Source organism: Salmo trutta, chromosome 13 (genome assembly GCF_901001165.1).
Source record: "Salmo trutta chromosome 13, fSalTru1.1, whole genome shotgun sequence".
NCBI classification, from domain to species: Eukaryota; Metazoa; Chordata; class Actinopteri; order Salmoniformes; family Salmonidae; genus Salmo; species Salmo trutta.
Genome location: NC_042969.1, coordinates 17,958,548 through 17,986,386, shown reverse-complemented (window position 1 = coordinate 17,986,386; position 27,839 = coordinate 17,958,548). Strand labels below are relative to the sequence as shown.

The 27,839-nt window shown below is 43.9% G+C and overlaps 1 protein-coding gene across 1 annotated transcript in view; it reads left to right on the top strand.

Annotated features, from left to right (window-relative positions):
* trpc7b (transient receptor potential cation channel, subfamily C, member 7b) overlaps nt 1-24,724 on the top strand; it is a 49,101-nt gene extending 24,377 nt beyond the window's left edge. Inside the window, exons 7-11 of the mRNA XM_029771256.1 lie at nt 8,305-8,500; nt 9,889-10,110; nt 15,828-15,908; nt 19,514-19,589; nt 24,582-24,724. Of these exons, the coding sequence (XP_029627116.1) occupies nt 8,305-8,500; nt 9,889-10,110; nt 15,828-15,908; nt 19,514-19,589; nt 24,582-24,724 (718 nt within the window). The remainder of the gene's footprint in view (nt 1-8,304; nt 8,501-9,888; nt 10,111-15,827; nt 15,909-19,513; nt 19,590-24,581) is intronic.
* The last annotated feature ends 3,115 nt before the right edge of the window (nt 24,725-27,839 follow it).

Sequence of the window (27,839 nt, the reverse complement as noted above, 5' to 3'; positions counted from 1 at the left end):
CAAGCACACACACTTTTTCAGTCTCACTCTCGCAAACACACACGGTAGGTTATCAGAATTGTTCACTAGGCACCTCTGGAGAAGCAGTAGGCCTGTCTCTGTGTTCTAGTCAGCCATGCATGCCAAATGCTCCACAGACCGATGAAGGCTAGAGGAGGAAAGTAGGAATGAGTATGGAGTGGAGAGTAGGGATAGAAAGACTAGAGGGAGAAGAAGAGCAGCAGAGGTGGATTTTTGGCTGGCTCAATGAGGGAAACTGGCCAGAGCCACCGACACTGGAGGAGAGGTGAGAGAGAGGAAATTAAAGAGGGAGAGGAAGAAAGAGAGAGACATACAGATGCTGTATCCTAACTTGACTGAGTTTCTCGAAGCAGGAAAATAATCCTGCAGCAATAAGAAATGTGAATAATTTGTTGATTAGAATTAATCAACATCTGTGGGACAAATACATTTTTTAAGTGAAAATTACAAACTTTAGAAGCTTTTTTAAACCTTGAATACACTACAAGTTTGCATGTCATGCAAGAACAGGATGATCAAATTAAGATACGCATCTGTGCACAGACATGGAGAAAAATATGAATGAGAGGGCAAAACCAAGAAACAGTGAGATATTATCATGTTTTGTGATGGAGTGAGAGAGGCAGTGTGGCGAGATAAAGAGATGAGAATGATATAGAGAGAGGGAGTTAGAGGGAGCCGTAAATAGGGCTGGTGGTATGGAATCCAGTTTAGTGCAGGCCAGAAATAAAATCAAATCAGATCACATTATATTGGTCACATACACATATTTAGCAGATGTTATTGTGGGTGTAGCGAAATGCTTGTGTTCCTAGCTCCAACAGTGCAGTAATATCTAACAAGTTACAACAATACAGACAAATCTAAAAAATAAAAGAAATACGTCAAGCTAAGGCTATTTGCACATAAAATGAGAGAGAGAAGGAAAAAAAGGAGAGAGGGACTGAGATGTTAAGAGATGGCAGGGAGAGTTTGAGAGTGATATAGAGGTTGAGAGATGTCAGGGAGAGTTTGAGAGTGATATAGAGGTTGAGAGATGGCAGGGAGAGTTTGAGAGTGATATAGAGGTTGAGAGATGGCAGGGAGAGTTTGAGAGTGATATAGAGGTTGAGAGATGGCAGGGAGAGTTTGAGAGTGATATAGAGATTGAGAGATGTCAGGGAGAGTTTGAGAGTGATATAGAGGTTGAGAGATGGCAGGGAGAGTTTGAGAGTGATATAGAGGTTGAGAGATGGCAGGGAGAGTTTGAGAGTGATATAGAGGTTGAGAGATGGCAGGGAGAGTTTGAGAGTGATATAGAGGTTGAGAGATGGCAGGGAGAGTTTGAGCGTGATATAGAGGTTGAGAGATGGCAGGGAGAGTTTGAGAGTGATATAGAGGTTGAGAGATGTCAGGGAGAGTTTGAGAGTGATATAGAGGTTGAGAGATGGCAGGGAGAGTTTGAGAGTGATATAGAGGTTGAGAGATGGCAGGGAGAGTTTGAGAGTGATATAGAGGTTGAGAGATGGCAGGGAGAGTTTGAGAGTGATATAGAGGTTGAGAGATGGCAGGGAGAGTTTGAGAGTGATATAGAGGTTGAGAGATGGCAGGGAGAGTTTGAGAGTGATATAGAGGTTGAGAGATGGCAGGGAGAGTTTGAGAGTGATATAGAGGTTGAGAGATGGCAGGGAGAGTTTGAGAGGGATATAGAGGTTGAGAGATGGCAGGGAGAGTTTGAGAGTGATATAGAGATTGAGAGATGGCAGGGAGAGTTTGAGAGTGATATAGAGGTTGAGAGATGGCAGGGAGAGTTTGAGAGTGATATAGAGATTGAGAGATGGCAGGGAGAGTTTGAGAGTGATATACAGATTGAGAGATGGCAGGGAGAGTTTGAGAGTGATATAGAGGTTGAGAGATGGCAGGGAGAGTTTGAGCGTGATATAGAGGTTGAGAGATGGCAGGGAGAGTTTGAGAGTGATATAGAGGTTGAGAGATGGCAGGGAGAGTTTGAGAGTGATATAGAGGTTGAGAGATGGCAGGGAGAGTTTGAGAGTGATATAGAGGTTGAGAGATGGCAGGGAGAGTTTGAGAGTGATATAGAGGTTGAGAGATGGCAGGGAGAGTTTGAGAGTGATATAGAGGTTGAGAGATGGCAGGGAGAGTTTGAGAGTGATATAGAGGTTGAGAGATGGCAGGGAGAGTTTGAGAGTGATATAGAGATTGAGAGATGGCAGGGAGAGTTTGAGAGTGATATACAGATTGAGAGATGGCAGGGAGAGTTTGAGAGTGATATAGAGATTGAGAGATGGCAGGGAGAGTTTGAGAGTGATATAGAGGTTGAGCGAGAGGGATCAGAGTGAAGGAGAGTGGTCATTAACTCCTATGGATATGTGATTGGGGACGTGTCATGATCATTCATGCCAGTCAAACACATCATAATTTCAATGTGATGTTGAGAAACACAGGGGCAGGGGTGAGAGAGGGGGGGAGGGGGGGGAAGAGAGAGAGGGGGGGAGAGAGAGAGGGGGGTTGGGGAGAGAGGGGGGGGTTGGGAGAGAGAGGGGGGGGTTGGGAGAGAGGGGGTTTGGGGGAGAGGGAGGGGGATGGGAGAGAGGGGTAAGTTGGGGAGAGAGAGAAAGGGGGGGTGGGAGAGAGAGGGGAAGAGATGGGGGGTTGGGAGAGAGAGAAGGGGGTGGGAGAAAGAGGGGAAGAGATAGGGGGTTGGGAGAGAGGGGAAGAGATAGGGGGGTTGAGGGAGAGAGGGGAAGAGATAGGGGGTTGGGAGAAAGAGAAAGGGGGTAGGAGAGAGAGGGGAAGAGATAGGGGGTTGGGAGAGAAGGGGTTGGGAGAGAGAGAAAGGGGTTGGGAGAAAGAGGGGAAGAGATAGGGGGTTGGGAGAGAGAGGGGAAGAGAGGGGGGGGTTGAGGGAGAGAGGGGAAGAGATAGGGGGTTGAGATAGGGGGTTGGGAGAAAGAGAAAGGGGGGTGGGAGAGAGGGGAAGAGATAGGGGGTTGGGAGAGAAGGGGGTTGGGAGAGAGGGGGGTTGGGAGAGAGGGGGGTTGGGAGAGAGAGAAAGGGGGTGGGAGAAAGAGGGGAAGAGATAGGGGGTTGGGAGAGAGAGGGGAAGAGATAGGGGGTTGAGATAGGGGGTTGGGAGAAAGAGAAAGGGGGTTGGGAGAGAGGGGGGTTGGGAGAGAGGGGGGTTGGGAGAAAGAGAAAGGGGGTGGGAGAGAGAGGGGAAGAGAGGGGGTAGGAGAGAGAGGGGAAGAGAGGGGGTTGGGAGAGAGAGAAGGGGGGTGGGAGAGAGAGGGGAAGAGAGGGGGTGGGAGAGAGAGAAGGGGGGTGGGAGAGAGAGGGGAAGAGAGGGGGTGGGAGAGAGAGGGGAAGAAAGGGGGGTGGGAGAGAGAGGGGAAGAGAGAGGGGGTTGGGAGAGAGAGGGGAAGAGAGGGGGTTGGGAGAGAGGGGAAGAGAGGGGGGTGGGAGAGAGAGGGGAAGAAAGGGGGGGTGGGAGAGAGAGGGGAAGAGAGGGGGTAGGAGAGAGAGGGGAAGAGAGGGGGTTGGAGAGAGAGAAGGGGGGTGGGAGAGAGAGGGGAAGAGAGGGGGTGGGAGAGAGAGAAGGGGGGGTGGGAGAGAGAGGGGAAGAGAGGGGGTGGGAGAGAGAGGGGGAAGAAAGGGGGGGTGGGAGAGAGAGGGGAAGAGAGAGGGGGTTGGGAGAGAGAGGGGAAGAGAGGGGGTTGGGAGAGAGGGGAAGAGAGGGGGTGGGAGAGAGAGGGGAAGAAAGGGGGGTGGGAGAGAGAGGGGAAGAGAGAGGGGGGGTTGGGAGAGAGAGGGGAAGAGAGGGGGTTGGGGAGAGAGGGGGGAGGAGAGGGAAAGAGAGAGAGCGTGGCACGGAAGAAAGGTAACGAGAAAGAGAAAAGTAAAGATGGAAAAGAAAGGTAGATAAAGAGAAACAGAGACCTACTGTGTGTTCAGGTGAGTCTCCTGATGGAGCAGAGGAGCAGGGTTTAGACTGCACACACGGTAGAGGTGAGTCACCACACCAGTGTGTGTATGTGTGTGTGTATGTGTGTGACCGCTCGCAGCCTGATAGCCTGTCCTAGGGTGGTTGGAGAACAGGGAGAGAAGACACTACAAGCCAGTTATTGGTGTCTTGTATTCCTCCCTCCCTCTCTCCTCCCTTCTGTCAGTGAGGTGTTCTCCTGAGGGTTAAGGACTGCTGTGTCTCTGAAGGCACCTGCTGTGACCAGCCGATAGGGAACTAGACAGAAGTGTTTAATGATGGATGCCCACCCGGTGCCCACATCTACTGAACTGCTCTCTGTGTGAATAGGAAGCGTAGCGGGAGGCGGAGACTGACCGAATTGTTCACAGTGGGTGAGGAGAGGTTAGACTGTGAAATCATCAAGAGAGACGATTACTGTATATATCTGCAGACGAGTTGGGATGTCAGTGTATGTGTCATAAACTTCTATTGTCAATCCATTTCTATCCATTTCCCTGCCTAATAATATTTCAGTCAATTTCTATATATTTCCCTGCCAAGTAATATGTCAGTCCATTTCTATATATTTCCCTGCCAAATAATGTCAGTCCATTTCTATCCCTTTCCCTGCCAAATAATATGTCAATCCATTTCTATCCCTTTCCCTGCCAAATAATATGTCAATCCATTTCTATCCATTTCCCTGCCAAATAATATGTCAGTCCATTTCTATCCATTTCCCTGCCAAATAATATGTCAATCCATTTCTATCCATTTCCCTGCCAAATAATATATCAGTCCATTTCTATCCATTTCCCTGCCAAATAATATGTCAATCCATTTCTATCCATTTCCCTGCCAAATAATATGTCAGTCCATTTCTATCCATTTCCCTGCCAAATAATATGTCAATCCATTTCTATCCATTTCCCTGCCAAATAATATATCAGTCCATTTCTATCCATTTCCCTGCCAAATAATATGTCAATCCATTTCTATATATTTCCCTGCCAAATAATATGTCAGTCCATTTCTATCCCTTTCCCTGCCAAATAATATGTCAGTCCATTTCTATCCATTTCCCTGCCTAATAATATGTCAGTCCATTTCTATCCATTTCCCTGCCTAATAATATGTCAGTCCATTTCTATCCATTTCCCTGCCTAATAATATGTCAGTCCATTTCTATCCATTTCCCTGCCTAATAATATGTCAGTCCATTTCTATCCATTTCCCTGCCTAATAATATGTCAGTCCATTTCTATCCATTTCCCTGCCAAATAATATGTCAGTCCATTTCTATCCATTTCCCTGCCTAATAATATGTCAGTCCATTTCTATCCCTTTCCCTGCCAAATAATATGTCAGTCCATTTCTATCCATTTCCCTGCCAAATAATATGTCAATCCATTTCTATCCATTTCCCTGCCAAATAATATGTCAGTCCATTTCTATCCATTTCCCTGCCTAATAATATGTCAGTCCATTTCTATCCATTTCCCCGCCTAATAATATGTCAGTCCATTTCTATCCATTTCCCTGCCTAATAATATGTCAGTCCATTTCTATCCATTTCCCTGCCTAATAATATGTCAGTCCATTTCTATCCATTCCCTGCCTAATAATATGTCAGTCCATTTCTATCCATTTCCCTGCCTAATAATATGTCAGTCCATTTCTATCCATTTCCCTGCCTAATAATATGTCAGTCCATTTCTATCCATTTCCCTGCCTAATAATATGTCAGTCCATTTCTATCCCTTTCCCTGCCAAATAATATGTCAGTCCATTTCTATCCATTTCCCTGCCAAATAATATGTCAATCCATTCTATCCATTTCCCTGCCAAATAATATGTCAGTCCATTTCTATCCATTTCCCTGCCTAATAATATGTCAGTCCATTTCTATCCATTTCCCCGCCTAATAATATGTCAGTCCATTTCTATCCATTTCCCTGCCTAATAATATGTCAGTCCATTTCTATCCATTTCCCTGCCTAATAATATGTCAGTCCATTTTACATAGTGTTGTGTGTATTGACAAGGACATTAGTGATGGGTTGAGTATCACGCCTTCGTAAGGACGTTTGTCATTGTAACGATCGTCCAAAGGATTAGACCAAGGTGCAGCGTGGTGAGTGTTCATCTTTATTTTAAATCGGAACACTTAAACAAAATAATAAACAAATACAAATGACCGTCACGTCTTGCAGGCTAAATACCAGCAGTACAAAATCATGATCCCACAAACACAGGTGGGAAAAGGCTGCCTAAGTATGGCTTCCAATCAGAGACAATGATAGACACCTGCATCTGATTGGAAACCATACTCGGCCAAAACATAGAAACAAAAACATAGAATGCCCACCCCACACCCTGACCTAACCACATAGAGAAACAAACCCTCTCTCTCAGGTCAGGGCATGACAGTCATGTGACCCCTGGGTCAGAGGACAGGGATCAATGCATGGACTGTCATACGGTGATATGAATTCTGTTCCACATGAGAACACTGTCCTTCTAGAGAGATAATGTCCTGTACGTACTGGGTCCTGCAGTATACTGAGATGATACGGGACATATTGCTATCTGATGAGAGATGTTTGGCTTGACGTTTAGTTTTATAACTACAGAGTTATTGCATATCATGGGACTAGAGAACACACAAACAGCAAGAGCGAGAGAGAGAGAGAGAGAGGTCTTTGAAGTTAAGAAGTGTTTTCCTGTCTTCTCGGAAAGATGAGAAGTTCACTCTGAGGAGATACCATTAAACTTCACTGCCGAGGGTGTGTGGTTTTGTGTGTGCTCTCAGCTCTGGAAGTGGAAAGGACACACACAGGCTTTCTGTCATCCTTTCTCCTCCCTTCCCCCCTTCCTCCAGCTCTGCCACTGATTGAATATGTATTTACAGAACTGAGGCCAAATGTCTGTGTTCTTTAGGCTCAGTGTTTGTTTTGCTTATTCAAAAGCCCCTCAGCCAGAAAGTTAGCTAAAGCACTGTGGCTAAAAGCAGGACTGGATTATACTGGACTGGGCTGGACTGGACTCAGCTTCAATTCTGAGCTTATACATTGCAGCAAAATCCTCTTAGTGATCTGTTCCAAAATGTGACAGTAGAATTGGCCTTCATTGAGCTGTCCTGGTGGGGGATAATGTCCTGGTGGGGGGATAATGTCCTGGTGGGGGGATCATGTCCTGATGGGGGGGGTAATGTCCTGGTGGGGGATAATGTCCTGGTCGGGGGGGAAAATGTCCTGGTGGGGGGATAATGTCCTGGTGGGGGGGATCATGTCCTGTGGGGGGATCATGTCCTGTGGGGGGGATAATGTCCTGGTGGGGGGGATCATGTCCTGGGGGGGATAATGTTCTGGTGGGGGGATAATGTCCTGGTGGTGGGGGGATAATGTCCTGGTCGGGGGATAATGTCCTGGTCGGGGGAATAATGTCCTGGTGGGGGGATCATGTCCTGTGGGGGGAATAATGTCCTGGTGGGGGATAATGTCCTGGTGGGGGGATAATGTCCTGGTGGGGGGATCATGTCCTGATGGAGGGGGTAATGTCCTGGTGGGGGATAATGTCCTGGTCGGGGGGGAAAATGTCCTGGTGGGGGGATAATGTCCTGGTGGGGGGGATCATGTCCTGTGGGGGGATCATGTCCTGTGGGGGGGATAATGTCCTGGTGGGGGGGATCATGTCCTGGGGGGATAATGTTCTGGTGGGGGGATAATGTCCTGGTGGTGGGGGGATAATGTCCTGGTCGGGGGATAATGTCCTGGTCGGGGGAATAATGTCCTGGTGGGGGGATCATGTCCTGTGGGGGGAATAATGTCCTGGTGGGGGGATCATGTCCTGTGGGTGGGATAATGTCCTGGTGGGGGGGATCATGTCCTGGTGGGGGGGGAAAAATGTCCTGGTGGGGGGATAATGTCCTGGTCGGGGGGATAATGTCCTGGTCGGGGGGATAATGTCCTGGTCGGGGGAATAATGTCCTGGTGGGGGAATAATGTCCTGGTGGGGGAATAATGTCCTGGTGGGGGGATCATGTCCTGGTGGGGGGAATAATGTCCTGGTGGGGGGATGATGTGTTGGAACTGGACATGACTCATCAGCTATTTCATCAGTGCCAGCTCATAAACTCTATAAATTATACCATACTGTGGTTTAAAGACTCACCTGGAGTGTCTGTCTGTCTGTCTGTCTGTCTGTCTGTCTGTCTGTCTGTCTGTCTGTCTGTCTGTCTGTCTGTCTGTCTGTCTGTCTGTCTGTCTGTCTGTCTGTCTGTCTGTCTGTCTGTCTGTCTGTCTGTGCGCTTCCTTCCCCAGGGTGGAGGAGAGCTTTAAGACCCTGTTCTGGTCCATCTTCGGTCTGTCGGAGGTGATCTCTGTGGTCCTGAAGTATGACCATAAGTTCATAGAGAACATTGGTTATGTGCTGTACGGGGTCTATAATGTCACCATGGTGGTGGTTCTACTCAACATGCTCATCGCTATGATCAACAGCTCCTACCAGGAGATAGAGGTCAGTCCTATTAATAACTCATTCATATAGAGGTCGGTCCTTTTAATAACCCATTCATATAGAGATCAGTCCTATCCTATTAATAACCCATTCATATAGAGGACAATCTTATTAATAACTCTTTCAAATAGAGGTCAGTCCTATTAATAATTCATTCATATAGAGGACAGTCTTATTAATAACTCATTCATATAGAGGTCCGTCCTATTAATCACCCATTCAAATAGAGGTCCATCCTATTAATCACCCATTCATATAGAGGTCAGTCCTATAAATAACCCATTCATACAGAGGTCAGTCCTATTCATAACTCATTCATATAGAGGTCAGTCCTATTAATAATCCATTGAAATAGAGGCCAGTCCTATTAATAACCCATTCATATAGAGGTCAGTCTTATTAATAGAGGTCCGTCTTATTAATAACTCATTCATATAGAGGTCCGTCCTATTAATAACCCATTCATTTAGACGTCAGTCCTATTAATAACTCATTCCTACAGAGGTCAGTCCTATTAATAAGTAATTCCTACAGAGGTCAGTCCTATTAATGACTCATTCATATAGAGTTCAGTCCTATTAATAACCCATTCATATAGAGGTCAGTCCTATTAATAACACATTCATATAGAGGTCAGTCCTATTAATAACCCATTCATATAGAGGTCAGTCCTATTAATAACTCATTCATATAGAGGTCAGTCCTATTAGTAACTCATTCATATAGAGGTCAGTCCTATTAATAATCCATTGAATTAGAGGCCAGTCCTATTAATAACCCATTCATATAGAGGTCAGTCCTATTAATAACCCATTCATATAGAGGTCAGTCCTATTAATAACCCATTCATATAGAGGTCAGTCGTATTAATAACCCATTCATATAGAGGTCAGTCCTATTAATAACCCATTCATATAGAGGTCAGTCCTATTAATAACCCATTCATATAGAGGTCAGTCCTATTAATGACCCATTCATATAGAGGTCAGTCCTATTAATAACCCATTCATGTTGAGGTCAGTCTTATTAATAACCCATTCATATTGAGGTTAGTCCTATTAATAACCCATTCATATAGAGGTAAGTCCTATTAATAACCCATTCATATTGAGGTTAGTCCTATTAATAACCCATTCATATAGAAGTCAGTCCTAATAATAACCCATTCATCAGGAATTATTACATTTTGCATGTTGATGTATAATCCTAGTAGGGTCCTTTTAATTTATTAATACATGTTTAGCCAAAGCAATGTACAATATACTTAATGTGAAATATTGTTACTCACATGTGCCTGTGCAATGATACAACCAATATGCATTTTTTTACATTTGTCCATCCATTTGTTTGTTTGTGTCCGTTTCTACACGCGTGTTTGTCCCCTCCAGACAGATGCAGATGTAGAGTGGAAGTTTGCCCGTGCCAAGCTGTGGATGTCCTACTTTGACGAGGGTCGTACTCTGCCCGCTCCCTTCAACATGGTGCCGTCTCCCAAGTCCTGGTACTACCTGGTCCTCCGCACCAAGGCCGGCCTTGTTCACCTCTGTAAGGCCAAGGACCTTCGCCACGACAACGAGCTGGAGATGGGCATGCTCAACTCACGATTCAAGGCCAGAGGGAAGAGGACAAAGGTCAAAAGTCAAACCCTAATTGTGTCAATAGATATTGTAGATGCTAGTAGGTGTTTGATCTGATACGAAGCGATTTTCATAATAAGATGATAAGACATATAAAAAATGTGTTTTGTTTGTTTAGCTTATTGGAATACCAGGTGAGAATTTGATCCTCGGTAAATCTGTCTTGCCAAGACAGCTGAACGTCCAGGGTGGGAGGCTAGAAGAAGAGATCTCAATGACTTTGAAAGACGGGTCTCAAAGAGCATAGGGGGTTTAAAGGGTGTGTGTGTTTGTGTGTGTGTTTTTATGTGTGTGTTTGTGCATGTGTTTTTATGTGTGTGTTTGTGCGTGTGTTTTTATGTGTGTGTGTCTCTGTCACCAGGTCTCAATCCAATTGAACACTTATGGGAGATTCTGGAGCGACGCCTGAAACAGCGTTTTCCACCACCATCAACAAAACAACAAATGATGGAATTTCTCATGCAAAAATGGTGTCGCTTCCCTCCAATAGAGTTCCAGACACTTGTAGAATCTATCCCAGGGTGCATTGAAGCTGTTCTGGTGGCTCATGGTGGCCTAACGCCCTATTAAGACACTTTATGTTGGTGTTTCCTTTACAGTTACCTGTTTTTCAAATGCTTCAGGATGTATCATAGATCTGCCTCTATGGGTACGCAGAGACCTAATGGCTTGACTATGGAACAGAACTGAGCAGGACGTGAGCAATCGATACATAGACTCACACTACACCTCTGGAAAATTAGAAAAATGTCAAGTGAGAGTGTGTGTGTGTCTGTACGTGCGTGCGTGCAGTCGTGTGTGTCTGTGGGATTGCGTGCGTGCATGAGTTAGTGTGTGTGTCTGTCTGGGGTTTCAGGAGCCATTGCAGTTTGGTGCCATGTCTTGTCTTGCCATGCCACTGACAATACCAAGCTTGGCAGCCTTACAAGCCCCAGTGGTCGGTCGGTCTGTCGGTCGGTCTGTCGGTCGGTCGGTCGGTCGGTCGGTCGGTCGGTCGGTCTGTCTGTCTGTCTGTCTGTCTGTCTGTCTGTCTGTCTGTCTGTCTGTCTGTCTGTCTGTCTGTCTGTCTGTCTGTCTGTCTGTCTGTCTGTCTGTCTGTCTGTCTGTCTGTCTGTCTGTCTGTCTGTCTGTCTGTCTGTCTGTCTGTCTGTCTGTCTGTCTGTCTGTCTGTCTGTCTGTCTGTCTGTCTGTCTGTCTGTCTGTCTGAGTGCATCTCCTGCCAAAATGAAAATAAGGACACTAAATAAAGCTAAAAGAGGACAATAAAAGCAGGTCAGTGTTAGTTAGAACAGCAGAGAGTACTTGTTTTGTTTTTTTTTACCTTTATTTAACCAGGCAAGTCAGTTAAAAGCAAATTCTTATTTACAATGACGGCCTACTTGTAAAGACCCTCGGCCAAACCCTCCCCTAACCCGATACACATTATTCCAAGATCACAGGAATCAAGTTTGCACCACAGAATTAAATATAACATATAAATACATTTAACATGTCAAATATTTTGGGGAGAATTTCCATCTAATTTGACAGAAATTGAAAGGAGAGGGAGACAAAGATGGAGGGAAATTCACACTAGAAGTGGGGTCGGCATTCATGCCCTCACTGAGGGTAACGCAGACCGTGGGGGTACCGGCTAGATCAGCCTTGATTGTTATTTTCTATGGTTTACATATCTATATCTGACTCATCTGGCTTTCATGCTCTCTAACCTCCTCTCTAGCTTCTCGTGTTGTGTTGTTGTGGCTGACTTCTCCTCATATACAGCACATGTTGTGTTGTTGTGGCTAACTCCTCCTCATCTATAGCTTGTGTTGCTGTGGCTGACATCTACTCATGAACTCAGCAAAAAAATAAACGTCCTCTCACTGTCAACTGTGTTTATTTTCAGCAAACTTAACATGTGGAAATATTTGTATGAACATAAGATTCAACAACTGAGACATAAACTGAACAAGTTCCACAGACATGTGACTAACAGAAATGGAATAATGTGTCCCTGAACAAAGGGGGGTCAAAATCAAAAGTAACAGTCAGTATCTGGTGTGGCCACCAGCTGCATTAAGTACTGCAGTGCATCTCCTTCTCATGGACTGCACCACATTTGCCAGATCTCGCTGTGAGATGTTACCCCACTCTTCTACCAAGGGTCCTGCAAGTTCCCGGACATTTCTGGGGGGAATGGCCCTAGCCCTCACCCTCCGATCTAACAGGTCCCAGACGTGCTCAATGGGATTGAGATCCGCACTCTTCGCTGGCCATGGAAGAATACTGACATTCCTGTCTTGCAGGAAATCACGCACAGAACGAGTAGTATGGCTTGTTGTCATGCTAGAGGGTCATGCTGAAGGGTCATGTCAGGATGAGCCTGCAGGAAGGGTACCACATGAGGGAGAAGGATGTCTTCCCTGTAACACACAGAGTTGAGATTGCCGGCATTGACAACAAGCTCAGTCCGATGATGCTGTGACACACCGCCCCAGACCATGATGGACCCTCCACCTCCAAATCGATCCCGCTCCAGAGTACAGGCCTCGGTGTAACGCTCATTCCTTCGACGATAAACGCAAATCCGACCATCACCCCTGGGTAGACAAAACCGCAACTCATCAGTGAAGAGCACTTTTTGCCAGTCCTGTCTGGTCCAGCGACGGTGGGTTTGTGCCCATAGGTGACGTTGTTGCCGGTGATGTGTGGTGAGGACCTGCCTTACAACAGGCCTACCAGCCCTCAGTTCAGCCTCTCTCAGCCTATTGCGGACAGTCTGAGCACTGATGGAGGGATTGTGCGTTCCTGGTGTAACTCAGGCAGTTGTTGTTGCCATCCTGTACCTGTCCTGCAGGTGTGATGTTCGGATGTACCGATCCTGTGCAGGTGTTGTGACACGTGGTCTGCCACTACGAGAACGATCAGTTGTCCGTCCTGTCTCCCTGTAGCGCTGTCTTAGGCGTCTCACAGTACGGACATTGCAATGTATTGCCCTGGCCACATCTGCAGTCCTCATGCCTCCTTGCAGCATGCCTTAGGCACGTTCACGCAGATGAGCAGAGACCCTGGGCATCTTTCTTTTGATGTTTTTCAGTCAGTAGAAAGGCCTCTTTAGTGTCATAAGTTTTCATAACTGTGACCTTAATTGTCTACCGTCTGTAAGCTGTTAGTGTCTTAACGACTGTTCCAAAGGTGCATGTCCATTAATTGTTTATGGTTCATTGAACAAGCATGGGAAACAGTGTTTAAACCCTTTACCATGAAGATCTGTGAGGTTATTTGGATTTTTACGAAATATCTTTGAGAGACAGGGTCCTGAAAAAGGGGAGTTTATATAGCTCATGTTGTGTTGTTGTGTCTAACTTCTCCTCATATATATATAATGTTGTGTTGTGGCTAACTCCTCCTCATTTATAGCTCATGTTGTGTTGTTGTGGCTAACTTCTCCTCATATATAGCTCATGTTGTGTTGTTGTGGCTAACTTCTCCTCATATATAGCTCATGTTGTGTTGTTGTGGCTAACTTCTCCTCATATATAGCTCATGTTGTGTTGTTGTGGCTAACTTCTCTTCATATATAGCTCATGTTGTTTTGTTGTGGATAACTCCTCCTCATATATAGCTCATGTTGTGTTGTTGTGGCTAATTTCTCCTCATATATATCATGTTGTGTTGTAATGGCTAACTTCTCCTCGTATATAGCTCATGTTGTGTTGTTGTGGCTAACTTCTCCTCATATATAGTTCATGTTGTGTTGTTGTTGCTAACTTCTCATACATAGTTCATGTTGTGTTGTTGTTGCTAACTTGTCCTCATATATAGTTCATGTTGTGTTGTTGTTGCTAACTTCTCCTCATTTACAGCTTATGTTGTGTTGTTATGGATAGCTTCTCCTCATTTACAGCTTATGTTGTGGCTAACTTCTCCTCATATATAGCTCATATTGTGTTGTTGTGGCTAACTTCTCCTCATATATAGCTCATGTTGTGTTGTTGTGGCTAACTTCTCCTCGTATATAGCTCATATTGTGTTGTTGTGGCTAACTTCTCCTCATATATAGCTCATGCTGTGTTGTTGTGGCTAACTTCTCCTCATATATTGCTCCTGTTGTTTTCTTTTGGCTAACTTCTCCGCATATCAAATCAAATCAAAGTTTGTTTTGTCACGTGCGCCAAATACAACGGGTGCAGACCTTGCAGTGAAATGCTTATTTACAGGCTCTAACCAATGGTGCAAAAAAGGTATTAGGTGAACAATAGGTAAGTAAACAAATAAAACAACAGTAAAAAGACAGTGAAAAAGAACAGTAGCGAGGCTATATACTGTAGTGAGGCTATAAAATTAGCGAGGCTATATACAGACACCGGTTAGCTCATGTTGTGTTGTTGTGGATAACTTCTCCTCATTTACAGCTTATGCTGTGTTGTTGTGGATAACTCCTCCTCATGTATAGCTCATGTTGTTGTGGCTAACTTGTCCTTAAATATAGCTCATGTTGTTGTGGCTGACTTCTCCTCATATACAGTATAGCTTATGTTGTGTTGTTGTGGCTAACATCTCCTCATGAAAAATATGAATAAATACAACTAAAGTCAAGGTTGATCGCCTGTCTTCTGTAGTTGTTCCTACATACTGAATACTGAATACTTGTCATTCCTGCCTACTGAATATTGAATACTAGTTGTTCCTGCATACTGAATATTGAATACTAGTTGTTCCTGCATACTGAATATTGAATACTAGTTGTTCCTGCATACTGAATATTGAATACTAGTTGTTCCTGCAATCTGATTACTGAATACTAGTTTTTCCTGCATACTGAATATTGACTACTAGTTGTTTCTGCATACTGAATATTGAATACTAGTTGTTCCTGCATACTGAATATTGAATACTAGTTGTTCCTGCATACTGAATACTAGTTGTTCCTGCATACTGAATATTGAATACTAGTTGTTCCTGCAATCTGATTACTGAATACTAGTTTTTCCTGTATACTGAATATTGACTACTAGTTGTTCCTGCATATTGAATACTTGTCATTCCTGCCTACTGAATATTGAATACTAGTTGTTCCTGCATACTGAATATTGAATACTAGTTGTTCCTGCATACTGAATATTGAATACTAGTTGTTTCTGCAATCTGATTACTGAATACTAGTTTTTCCTGCATACTGAATATTGACTACTAGTTGTTTCTGCATAATGAATATTGAATACTAGTTGTTCCTGCATACTGAATACTAGTTGTTCCTGCATGCTGAATATTGAATACTAGTTGTTCCTACATACTGAATATTGAATACTGTTTGTTACTGCATACTGAATTTCAGAATACTAGTTGTTCCTACATACTGAATATTGAATACTGTTTGTTCCTGCATACTGAATTCCGGAATACTTGTTGTTCCTGCCAATACCATCACCTGGATTTAGAGTTACCCCGCTGTAGGTTTTCACTCCAACCCTGTTCCTGGTGAGCTACCCTCCTGTAGGTTTTCACTCCAACCCCATTTGTAAGTAACCTGATTCAGCTTATAAACAAGCTATTTATTACAATCAGGTTTTCTAGATTAGGGTTGGAGTGAACCTACAGGATGGTAGCTGTGTAGGAACAGGGTTGGAGATCCCTGATCTAGATGCACTGCTGTGCACAGGGTTTCCTCTGTTTATATATGTATAACTCATGTTGTCTTTTTGCAGGGTGAACGCTACATGGCACATGGTCGACTACGAGAGGAGTCCACTCTCAGAAAACCTATCAAACACCCTACCAGATACCAGGTAAGAAGAAAGAAAGAAAGAAAGAAAGAAAGAAAGAAAGAAAGAAAGAAAGAAAGAAAGAAAGAAAGAAAGAAAGAAAGAAAGAAAGAAAGAAAGAAAGAGGGGTGTAGGAGGGTAATAGGTGAGAAAAAGTCAGAGGGGAATGGGGGCACAGAAAGAAAGAGAATGATAGAGCTAGGGAGAAATAGACAATTATCGAGTCAGATAGATGTTGAGACCGACTGCATATCGGTTTAACGCTGTACCGAGAAATGGTGTGTGTGGAAGCAGGTCATTTATTTATTGGTAACGTTTTGGATTCATTTTGTATGCATTTTGAAGGAGGGAAACCACTGGATTATTGAATGAAGTGCACAAGCTAAACTGAGTTTTTGGGGTTATAAAGAAGGACTTTATCGAAAAAAAGGAACATTTGTGATGTAGCTGGGGCCTTTTGGAGTGCCAACAGAAGAAGATCTTCAAAGGTAAGGCATTTATTATATGTCTATTTCTGACTTTCGTGGCGCACCTGCCTGGTTGAAAAATGTTTTTCATGCTTTTGTATGCGGGGCGCTGTCCTCAGATAATCACATGGTGTGCTTTCGCCGTAAAGCCTTTTTGAAATCTGACACAGCGGTTGGATTAACAAGAAGTTAAGCTTTATTTTTATATATGGCACTTGTGCACCAGTCCCTCCTGCAGCAAAGCACCCCCACAACATGATGCTGCCACCCCCGTGCTTCACGGTTGGGATGGTGTTCTTCGGCTTGCAAGCCTCCCCCTTTTTCCTCCAAACATAACGATGGTCATTATGGCCAAACAGTTCTATTTTTCTTCCATCAGACCAGAGGACATTTCTCCAAGAAGTACGAACTTTGTCGCCATGTGCAGTTGAAAATCGTAGTCTGGCTTTTTATGGCGGTTTTGGATCAATGACTTCTTCCTTGCTGAGCGGCCTTTCAGGTTATGTCGATATAGGACTTGTTTTACTGTGGATATTGTACCTGTCTCCTCCAGCATCTTCACAAGGTCCTTTGCTGTTGTTCTGGGATTGATTTGCACTTTTCGCACCAAAGTACTTTCATCTCTAGGAGACAGAATGCGTCTCCTTCCTGAGCGGTATGATGGCTGTGTGGTCCCATGGTGTTTATACTTGTGTACTATTGTTTGTACAGATGAACGTGGTACCTTCAGGCATTTGATTTCTGATTTCTTTTGATTTTCCCATGATGTCAAGCAAAGAGGCACTGAGTTTGAAGGTAGGCCTTGAAATACATCCACGGGTACACCTCCAATTGTCTCAAATTGTCAATTAGCCTATCAGAAACTTCTAAAGCCATGAAATCATTTTCTGGAATTTTCAAAGCTGTTTAAAGGCACAGTCAACGTAGTGTATGTAAACTTCTGACCCTTTGGAATTGTGATACAGTGACTTAGAGCGACTTACAGTAGTGAATACATACATTTCATTTTCATTTCATGCATTTAAAAAAATGTACTGGCCCCCCGTGGGACTTCCGACTTCAACTGTAAGTAGTTTTTGAGGGGTATCTGTACTTTACTTTACTATTTATATTTTTCTACAACTTTTACTTTTGACTTCACTACATTCCTAAAGAAAATGATGTTTACTCCATACATTTTACACCCAAAAGTGTTAAACATTTCAAATGCTTAGCAGAACAGGAAAATTTTCAAATTCACACACTTATCAAGAGAACATCCCTGGTTATCCTTACAGCCTCTGACCTGGCGGAATCACTAAACACAAATACTTGGAGTGTGCCCCTCGCTATCCGTAAATAAAAAAATTACAAATTAAATTGTGCTGCCTTGTTTGGTTAATATAAGGAATGTGAAATTATTTCTACTTTTACTTTTACTTTTGATACTTCAGTATATTTGAAACCAAATACTTTTATACTTTTACTGAAGTAGTATTTTACTGGATGACTTTCACTTTTCCGTTTTAATTTTACATTTTTATTTAACCTTTATTTAACTAGGCAGTTATTTTCTATAAAGGTATCTTTACCTTTACTCAAGTATGACAATTGGGTACTTTTTCCAACACTGCTTCAATGTTATTATAGTTTTGTGTTTTTATATTAGTTGTATTTAGTTATAGTTGTATACAAATGTTTCTATTTCATTTTTATATTATTTAATTTCAATTTTAGTGTTAGCGACAGAAAGTGTGAGAGGCTAGGAGCAAATTGTGTGGTGAGCGTTTTTTTAGGTCACTTCTTCCAACTGGGAGCAGTAATACATAAGGTGATAGGTCAGGTCATAGGTTAGGTTAGGCCTTCTCATGACACCAATGCTACGTTGGAGTCATTCCACGTCCCTTTTGATTGGCTGGTAATTTGGTCAAGAAAACAATTGATCTGTCTAGAAACAATTGACCCGTTATTGCAATATGGTTTTGGAAACCTTGAACACTCAACTTAATTATCATCACAAAATAACTTTACAAAAGACAACCTCTGTGGAAATCTGTGGTAAAACAGTTCATGTTTAATTTAACACAGCTTCGAGCTGATGTTTTTTTTTTGTTCCCACCCGAGTTTCCATTAGCTCAGGAAGTGCCTTGCAAAACCTCAGTGGGAATCGTTGAGGTAAACACGCATAATAAGTGTATCTTTTGTATTCGTAAAGTTATTTTTGGTTGATAATTAAACCGAGTGTTCAAGGTACATATGAAAGTAGAATTTCTGAGGTTTCCAAAAGCGTATGTATTGCCTGTAGTAATTATCAACGTGTAGATAAAGTGTTGGTACAGTTGCCCCACTGGGGTCAATTGTTCAAATGAGAACCCTATGGCTGTATGGGTTCTCAGGGGCTAAGGTTAGGTTATGTTTAAATTATGAAATCAATCTCGATGTGACTTGGATTTAAAGGAATAGTGCAGAGACGTGCAAAAAATATGTTGGAAGGTAACTCTCTCTCGCCCATGTTTACACCAATCTAATACTTTTTAGCATTAGTTAGCCACCTAGCAGTTTTTTCCCCTGTTAGCTAATGATAGCTAGTGCAAGTTCAGGGCAGCAGGTAGCCTAGTGGTTAGAGCGTTGGGCCAGTAACCGAAATGTTGCTGGATCGAATCCCCGAGTTGACAAGGTAATAATCTGTTGTTTTGCCCCTGAACAAGGGGCACTGTTCCCGGTAGGCTGTCATTGTAAATAAAAATTAGTTCTTATTAACTGACTTGCCTAGTTAAATAAAGGTTAAATAGTGATGAACAAGCAAGGCATTTTTGAAACATGTCCACATTTACCCACCACATTCAATATCTTAAACCCCATTAGAGTACTGCCCAAAGTAAAAAAAATAAACATTCACATAATTCATGATGGGTTTTATTCGTTTTGGGGTTAGAGATAATAGTTTCAGTAAAGTTTTAGTTTTTCTTATGGGTTTGTTAATTATTTTATTTCAGTTCTCTAAATAGTTTTGTCATGATTAGTTTTAGTTTAGTTTAATAACCTAGTATAATATTTTCAGCTTTCATAACTCCAACTCTCTCCTGTCCACCTCTACTCTCCCTTTCATATTTTCTCACCTCTCTGCACTCTCCTCCCATCCTCCTCTCCCCTCATCCCTCTCTCCACTCTCTCCTCCTGCAGAAGATCATGAAGCGTCTCATTAAGCGGTATGTTCTGAAGGCTCAGATTGACAGAGAGAATGATGACGTCAATGAAGGTAAGGATCTAATCTCCTTTAACGTCGACTTTATGTACCTCACCAGATTCTTCCTGACTGGGTTGCTGTTGTGATTGTAACTGGGTGTGTGTTGTCATTGTGAGTGTGATTGGGTTAATGTTGTCAGTGTGAGTGTGACTGGGTTGATGTGGTCAGTGTGAGTGTGACTGGGTTTGTGTGGTCAGTGTGAGTGTGACTGGGTTTAATGTTGTCAGTGTGAGTGTGACTGGGTTTGTGTTGTCATTGTGAGTGTGACTGGGTTAATGTTGTCAGTGTGAGTGTGACTGGGTTAATGTTGTCAGTGTGAGTGTGACTGGGTTTGTGTTGTCATTGTGAGTGTGACTGGGTTAATGTTGTCAGTGTGAGTGTGACTGGGTTTGTGTGGTCAGTGTGAGTGTGACTGGGTTTGTGTTGTCATTGTGAGTGTGACTGGGTTTGTGTTGTCATTGTGAGTGTGACTGGGTTAATGTTGTCAGTGTGAGTGTGACTGGGTTAATGTGGTCAGTGTGAGTGTGACTGGGTTAATGTTGTCAGTGTGAGTGTGACTGGGTTTGTGTTGTCATTGTGAGTGTGACTGGGTTAATGTTGTCAGTGTGAGTGTGACTGGGTTAATGTGGTCAGTGTGAGTGTGACTGGGTTAATGTTGTCAGTGTGAGTGTGACTGGGTTTGTGTTGTCATTGTGAGTGTGACTGGGTTTGTGTTGTCAGTGTGAGTGTGACTGGGTTTGTGTTGTCATTGTGAGTGTGATTGGGTTAATGTGGTCAGTGTGAGTGTGACTGGGTTAATGTTGTCAGTGTGAGTGTGACTGGGTTAATGTTGTCAGTGTGAGTGTGACTGGGTTAATGTTGTCAGTGTGAGTGTGACTGGGTTAATGTTGTGAGTGTGACTGGGTTAATGTTGTCAGTGTGAGTGTGACTGGGTTAATGTTGTCAGTGTGAGTGTGACTGGGTTAATGTTGTCAGTGTGAGTGTGACTGGGTTGATGTGGTCAGTGTGAGTGTGACTGGGTTAATGTTGTCAGTGTGAGTGTGACTGGGTTGATGTTGTCAGTGTGAGTGTGACTGGGTTAATGTTGTCAGTGTGACTGGGTTAATGTTGTCAGTGTGAGTGTGACTGGGTTAATGTTGTCAGTGTGAGTGTGACTGGGTTGATGTTGTCAGTGTGAGTGTGACTGGGTTAATGTTGTCAGTGTGACTGGGTTAATGTTGTGAGTGTGACTGGGTTAATGTGGTCAGTGTGAGTGTGACTGGGTTAATGTGGTCAGTGTGAGTGTGACTGGGTTAATGAGGTCAGTGTGAGTGTGACTGGGTTAATGCTGTGAGTGTGACTGGGTTAATGTTGTGAGTGTGACTGGGTTAATGTGGTCAGTGTGAGTGTGACTGGGTTAATGTGGTCAGTGTGAGTGTGACTGGGTTAATGAGGTCAGTGTGAGTGTGACTGGGTTAATGCTGTGAGTGTGACTGGGTTAATGTTGTGAGTGTGACTGGGTTAATGTGGTCAGTGTGAGTGTGACTGGGTTAATGTGGTCAATGTGAGTGTGACTGGGTTAATGTGGTCAGTGTGAGTGGGTTAATGTTGTCAGTGTGAGTGTGACTGGGTTAATGTCAGTGTGAGTGTGACTGGGTTAATGCTGTCAGTGTGAGTGTGACTGGGTTAATGTTGTGAGTGTGACTGGGTTAATGTGGTCAATGTGAGTGTGACTGGGTTAATGTGGTCAGTGTGAGTGGGTTAATGTTGTCAGTGTGAGTGTGACTGGGTTAATGTTGTCAGTGTGAGTGGGTTAATGTTGTCAGTGTGAGTGTGACTGGGTTAATGTTGTCAGTGTGAGTGTGACTGGGTTAATGTGGTCAGTGTGAGTGTGACTGGGTTGATGTGGTCAGTGTGAGTGTGACTGGGTTAATGTTGTGAGTGTGACTGGGTTAATGCTGTGAGTGTGACTGGGTTAATGCTGTCAGTGTGACTGGGTTAATGCTGTGAGTGTGACTGGGTTAATGTTGTGAGTGTGACTGGGTTAATGCTGTGAGTGTGACTGGGTTAATGCTGTCAGTGTGAGTGTGACTGGGTTAATATGGCCAGTGTGAGTGTGACTGGGTTAATGTTGTCAGTGTGAGTGTGACTGGGTTGATGTGGTCAGTGTGAGTGTGACTGGGTTAATGTGGTCAGTGTGAGTGTGATTGGGTTAATGCTGTCAGTGTGAGTGTGACTGGGTTAATGCTGTCAGTGTGAGTGTGACTGGGTTAATGCTGTCAGTGTGAGTGTGACTGGGTTAATGTTGTCAGTGTGAGTGTGACTGGGTTAATGTTGTGAGTGTGACTGGGTTAATGCTGTCAGTGTGAGTGTGACTGGGTTAATGTTGTCAGTGTGAGTGTGATTGGGTTAATGCTGTCAGTGTGAGTGTGACTGGGTTTGTGTTGTCATTGTGAGTGTGACTGGGTTTGTGTTGTCATTGTGAGTGTGACTGGGTTAATGTGGTCAGTGTGAGTGTGACTGGGTTAATGTTGTGAGTGTGACTGGGTTAATGTTGTCAGTGTGAGTGTGACTGGGTTAATGTTGTCAGTGTGAGTGTGACTGGGTTAATGTGGTCAGTGTGAGTGTGACTGGGTTAATGTTGTGAGTGTGACTGGGTTAATGTTGTGAGTGTGACTGGGTTAATGTGGTCAGTGTGAGTGTGACTGGGTTAATGTGGTCAGTGTGAGTGTGACTGGGTTAATGCTGTCAGTGTGAGTGTGACTGGGTTGATGTGGTCAGTGTGAGTGTGACTGGGTTAATGTTGTCAGTGTGAGTGTGACTGGGTTAATGTTGTCAGTGTGAGTGTGACTGGGTTAATGTTGTGAGTGTGAGTGTGACTGGGTTAATGCTGTCAGTGTGAGTGTGACTGGGTTAATGCTGTCAGTGTGAGTGTGACTGGGTTAATGTGGTCAGTGTGAGTGTGACTGGGTTAATGTTGTCAGTGTGAGTGTGACTGGGTTAATGTGGTCAGTGTGAGTGTGACTGGGTTGATGTGGTCAGTGTGAGTGTGACTGGGTTAATGTTGTCAGTGTGAGTGTGACTGGGTTAATGTTGTCAGTGTGAGTGTGACTGGGTTAATGTTGTCAGTGTGAGTGTGACTGGGTTAATGTGGTCAGTGTGAGTGGGTTAATGCTGTCAGTGTGAGTGTGACTGGGTTAATGAGGTCAGTGTGAGTGTGACTGGGTTAATGTGGTCAGTGTGAGTGTGACTGGGTTAATGTTGTGAGTGTGACTGGGTTAATGTTGTCAGTGTGAGTGTGACTGGGTTAATGTTGTGAGTGTGACTGGGTTAATGTTGTCAGTGTGAGTGTGACTGGGTTGATGTGGTCATTGTGAGTGTGACTGGGTTAATGTTGTCAGTGTGAGTGTGACTGGGTTAATGTGGTCAGTGTGAGTGTGACTGGGTTAATGTGGTCAGTGTGAGTGTGACTGGGTTGATGTGGTCAGTGTGAGTGTGACTGGGTTAATGTTGTCAGTGTGAGTGTGACTGGGTTAATGTTGTCAGTGTGAGTGTGACTGGGTTAATGTGGTCAGTGTGAGTGGGTTAATGCTGTCAGTGTGAGTGTGACTGGGTTAATGAGGTCAGTGTGAGTGTGACTGGGTTAATGTGGTCAGTGTGAGTGTGACTGGGTTAATGTTGTGAGTGTGACTGGGTTAATGTTGTCAGTGTGAGTGTGACTGGGTTAATGTTGTGAGTGTGACTGGGTTAATGTTGTCAGTGTGAGTGTGACTGGGTTAATGTTGTGAGTGTGACTGGGTTAATGTTGACAGTGTGAGTGTGACTGGGTTGATGTGGTCAGTGTGAGTGTGACTGGGTTAATGTTGTCAGTGTGAGTGTGACTGGGTTAATGTGGTCAGTGTGAGTGTGACTGGGTTAATGTGGTCAGTGTGAGTGTGACTGGGTTAATGTTGTCAGTGTGAGTGTGACTGGGTTAATGTGGTCAGTGTGAGTGGGTTAATGCTGTCAGTGTGAGTGTGACTGGGTTAATGAGGTCAGTGTGAGTGTGACTGGGTTAATGTGGTCAGTGTGAGTGTGACTGGGTTAATGTTGTGAGTGTGACTGGGTTAATGTTGTCAGTGTGAGTGTGACTGGGTTAATGTTGTGAGTGTGACTGGGTTAATGTTGTCAGTGTGAGTGTGACTGGGTTAATGTTGTGAGTGTGACTGGGTTAATGTTGTCAGTGTGAGTGTGACTGGGTTGATGTGGTCAGTGTGAGTGTGACTGGGTTAATGTGGTCAGTGTGAGTGTGACTGGGTTAATGTGGTCAGTGTGAGTGTGACTGGGTTAATGTTGTCAGTGTGAGTGTGACTGGGTTAATGTGGTCAGTGTGAGTGGGTTAATGCTGTCAGTGTGAGTGTGACTGGGTTAATGAGGTCAGTGTGAGTGTGACTGGGTTAATGTGGTCAGTGTGAGTGTGACTGGGTTAATGTTGTGAGTGTGACTGGGTTAATGTTGTCAGTGTGAGTGTGACTGGGTTAATGTTGTGAGTGTGACTGGGTTAATGTTGTCAGTGTGAGTGTGACTGGGTTAATGTTGTGAGTGTGACTGGGTTAATGTGGTCATTGTGAGTGTGACTGGGTTAATGTTGTCAGTGTGAGTGTGACTGGGTTAATGTGGTCAGTGTGAGTGTGACTGGGTTAATGTGGTCAGTGTGAGTGTGACTGGGTTAATGTGGTCAGTGTGAGTGTGACTGGGTTAATGTGGTCAGTGTGAGTGTGACTGGGTTAATGTTGTGAGTGTGACTGGGTTAATGTTGTCAGTGTGTATTGTATCCTACAGTAGCTTAAATTATCAGTGTGGGCTAACAGAAGACTATTATTAGCAAAATATTACAATTCGTTTTTTTAAGTGAAGATTTGTAATGAGGTAATACTGGACATCTCCAGACTGATGTGTGTGTTTCTTTGCGTTTGTTTTATGTATTTCATTCATATGTTTTGGTGTGTGTGTGACTGTCTGGCTGTGTGTGTTTGTGTCTTATAGGTGAGCTGAAGGAGATCAAGCAGGACATCTCCAGCCTGCGCTATGAGCTCCTGGAGGAAAAGTCTCAGGCCACTGGAGAACTGGCTGACCTCATCACACAACTCAGTGACAAGTTTGTCAAGAACACCACCAAAATACCCTAAGAGAGAAGGGGAACGGGGAGAGGGGGAGGGGGAGAGAGGGAAGGGGGAGACCTGAAAATAGACAGAGGGAGAGAAGTGGGAAGAAAGGGATAGAGAGGAGAGAAGAGGGGGAGAGCTGGTGGACAGAGAAAGAGACAAAGAGAGAAAGTGGGACAGAGGGAGGTGAGAAGAAGAGATGAAGAAGAGATGAAGGGGGAGAGAGGTGGGATGGAATAGAGAGTGAGAGAGGCGGGAGAGAGGACTGAAAGAGAGGAAGGAGGCTCTGAGCAGTATGAGGGGTACATAGGGGATGGTTAAGAGTAGAATTCTGACGCAGCAAAGAGAGAGGTCACCCCTCCAAAACACATTGGCAAAATACATCAGCTCACCCTACCATGGGGACAGAGAGAGTGAGCGGGAGAGAGGGAGAGAACATAAGTTGAAAAATCACTGTGATGGTATTTCTACCAGAGGTATTGTTAGGGTGTCTGTACCTGAGGTATTGTGCCATATAGCAGTCCACTGTTTCAGGAAGATAAATATAATGAACATTTTTATAGAGTTGGCAATCTAATTAACACATTGTCCAATGTCCATAGGTTCACAAACACTGGAGGAGCTCAAACACACACACACACACACACACACACACACACACACACACACACACACACACACACACACACACACACACACACACACACACACACACACACACACACTGGGTAAGCCAATTACTGTATAACTCCTAATAAAATGCTGATGGTCTGAACACGCTCAGACCATCATCTGCTTACCTGCAGGACTTTGATTGGTTCTCTCATGGGCACCTAGAATATATTGGTTCTGAACTCCAGCTGTTGAGGGCATGTTGGCTTCAGTACACTGTCTGTACTCAGTCTATCTACCCTACCATGCTCAGAATAAATTCACACACCTGATCGGACAGTGTAGACTGCACACTGTAAATGGTTAATGAAATAACATTTGGAACTTTAAACTCTGTGTGTCTGTGTGTGTGTCTGTGTGTGTGTGTGTGTCTGTGTGTGTGTGTGTGTGCGTGCGTGCGTGCGTGCGTGCGTGCGTGCGTGCGTGCGTGCGTAAGCGAGAGAGAGAGAGAGACAGAGAGACTATCTAACTATGTGTGTGAGTCACTTTGAAGAGTTCAACGAAAATTGTAATTGTTTGTTAATAAAAACACAACATTTTCACTTATAGAAACCAAACAGAATAGAGACTCAATATATTGTATTTTTCACTAGTAGCGGAAAAAAGGGAAAAAAATATTGTATATTAAAAGGAATAAACTGGATATTGTTTTGTCTGATTTAATTCTGTTTATTAATCAGTCTGGACAACCTGTGATTTTATTGAGCTGAGAAATGTGATGATTGTTCTGTTGTCAGCTCAATTACACGGAGGCAAGCAAGACCGAACCTCTGGCGACCACGTCATTATGTCTGTACGCACTGGCAAGGGCACCGCCACACACACACAAATGCGCGCACACACACAACCAAACACAGATACGCACACACACTGCGCAAACAGTCTGTTCGTGCATTGTGAAAACAGACTGTGGGCACACACACCCAACCTGGGCAAATGTGGCCCGATAGATATTGTGTAAACCTACACACACACTGTATACAGTCATCTACTGATGACACACACAACCACAACACAGTACACAAATGCACACACACACACACACACACACACACTCAATTAAAATCTATTAATAATTGGTCCATTCCACTCAATTAAACATGTCATCTAGCAACTCTACATATGCAAATCAAACATCCCACAACAACTATCTGTGCATAAAGACCTTTTTGTTCAGTGTGTGTGTGTAATTGTTTATTTGCGTGAGAACTCACAAAGACTCCCCACATGACCTTGTGGGAACAGTGTGTCACAATGTTATGGATCCACGTGTTTACCGAGGATGTCCCATCTTCACTCTGTATTCACAATGTTATGGATCCACGTGTTTACCGAGGATGTCCCATCTTCACTCTGTATTCACAATGTTATGGATCCACGTGTTTACCCAGGATGTCCCATCTTCACTCTGTATTCTTTCAATCTGTAATGATGTCTGAATAGTCTGGAGTTAAACAGGGCTGGGGTCATGAACTCCTGTAAAAGTCAGCCTTTAAAGTTAATCCATAAAACGTTAACATATACCTGGCCTTGTATGGTATTTTACTAGACAGGAAGACACACAGCTACACAAACACACATGCACATGCACACACACACACACACACACACACACACACACACACACACACACACACACACACACACACACACACACACACACACACACACACACATATCTCTTGGCCAAAGCTGACCAGTTCATTCTCCATTGCAACTAAGGTGGTCTGGGAGAGCTGTGTCTTCCCAGCACAAATAAATAACATTTATTTTATATCTTCAGTTCTCTTATTCAACTTCCCTCTGATATCTGTCTGAGCCACTGGGGTCTTACCCAATTATACCTTGTGTTGTGTGTGTGTGTGTGTGTGTGTGTGTGTGTGTGTGTGTGTGTGTGAGACAGTAAACCTGCCACCCTCTCTTTGGTGTAGTTTGGAAAATCCCAGAGGCCCAAGGGAAGGATGTGATTCCTCTCTAACTCTCCTCCTTCCCCCTCTATCTCTTTTCACAGAGCAACAACACCCCCTGGCACAGAAGACGGGACTCATTGGATTTGGAGGAGAGATTATACCCCTGTAACACTGCTTCTGCAAACCATCTAGGGATTTAGACAACTCAACAGACACACACACACACACACACACGTCACCCCTTGACTGCTATCAAGAACACTCACTTCACGTACATCTCACACAAATGATGTGTGGATGAGAAAACACACCACTTGGGATTGAAGAACTAGGAAATACAATTCTGTTGTAGTTTCAGAAAATGTAGCCTGCCTATTTTCACATTTAATAAAGTATCGACATTCTAAGGTTATTACCCTCTATTGTGACCAACTTATAAATTGCCAATATCCAATTTCTAGAGAAGTCTTTGTTGATAGAGTGTCGTCCAGTAGGAATGGGGGGGACCAATAAGAGTGATCACCTATACACTGACAATACATTAAGAACACCTTCCT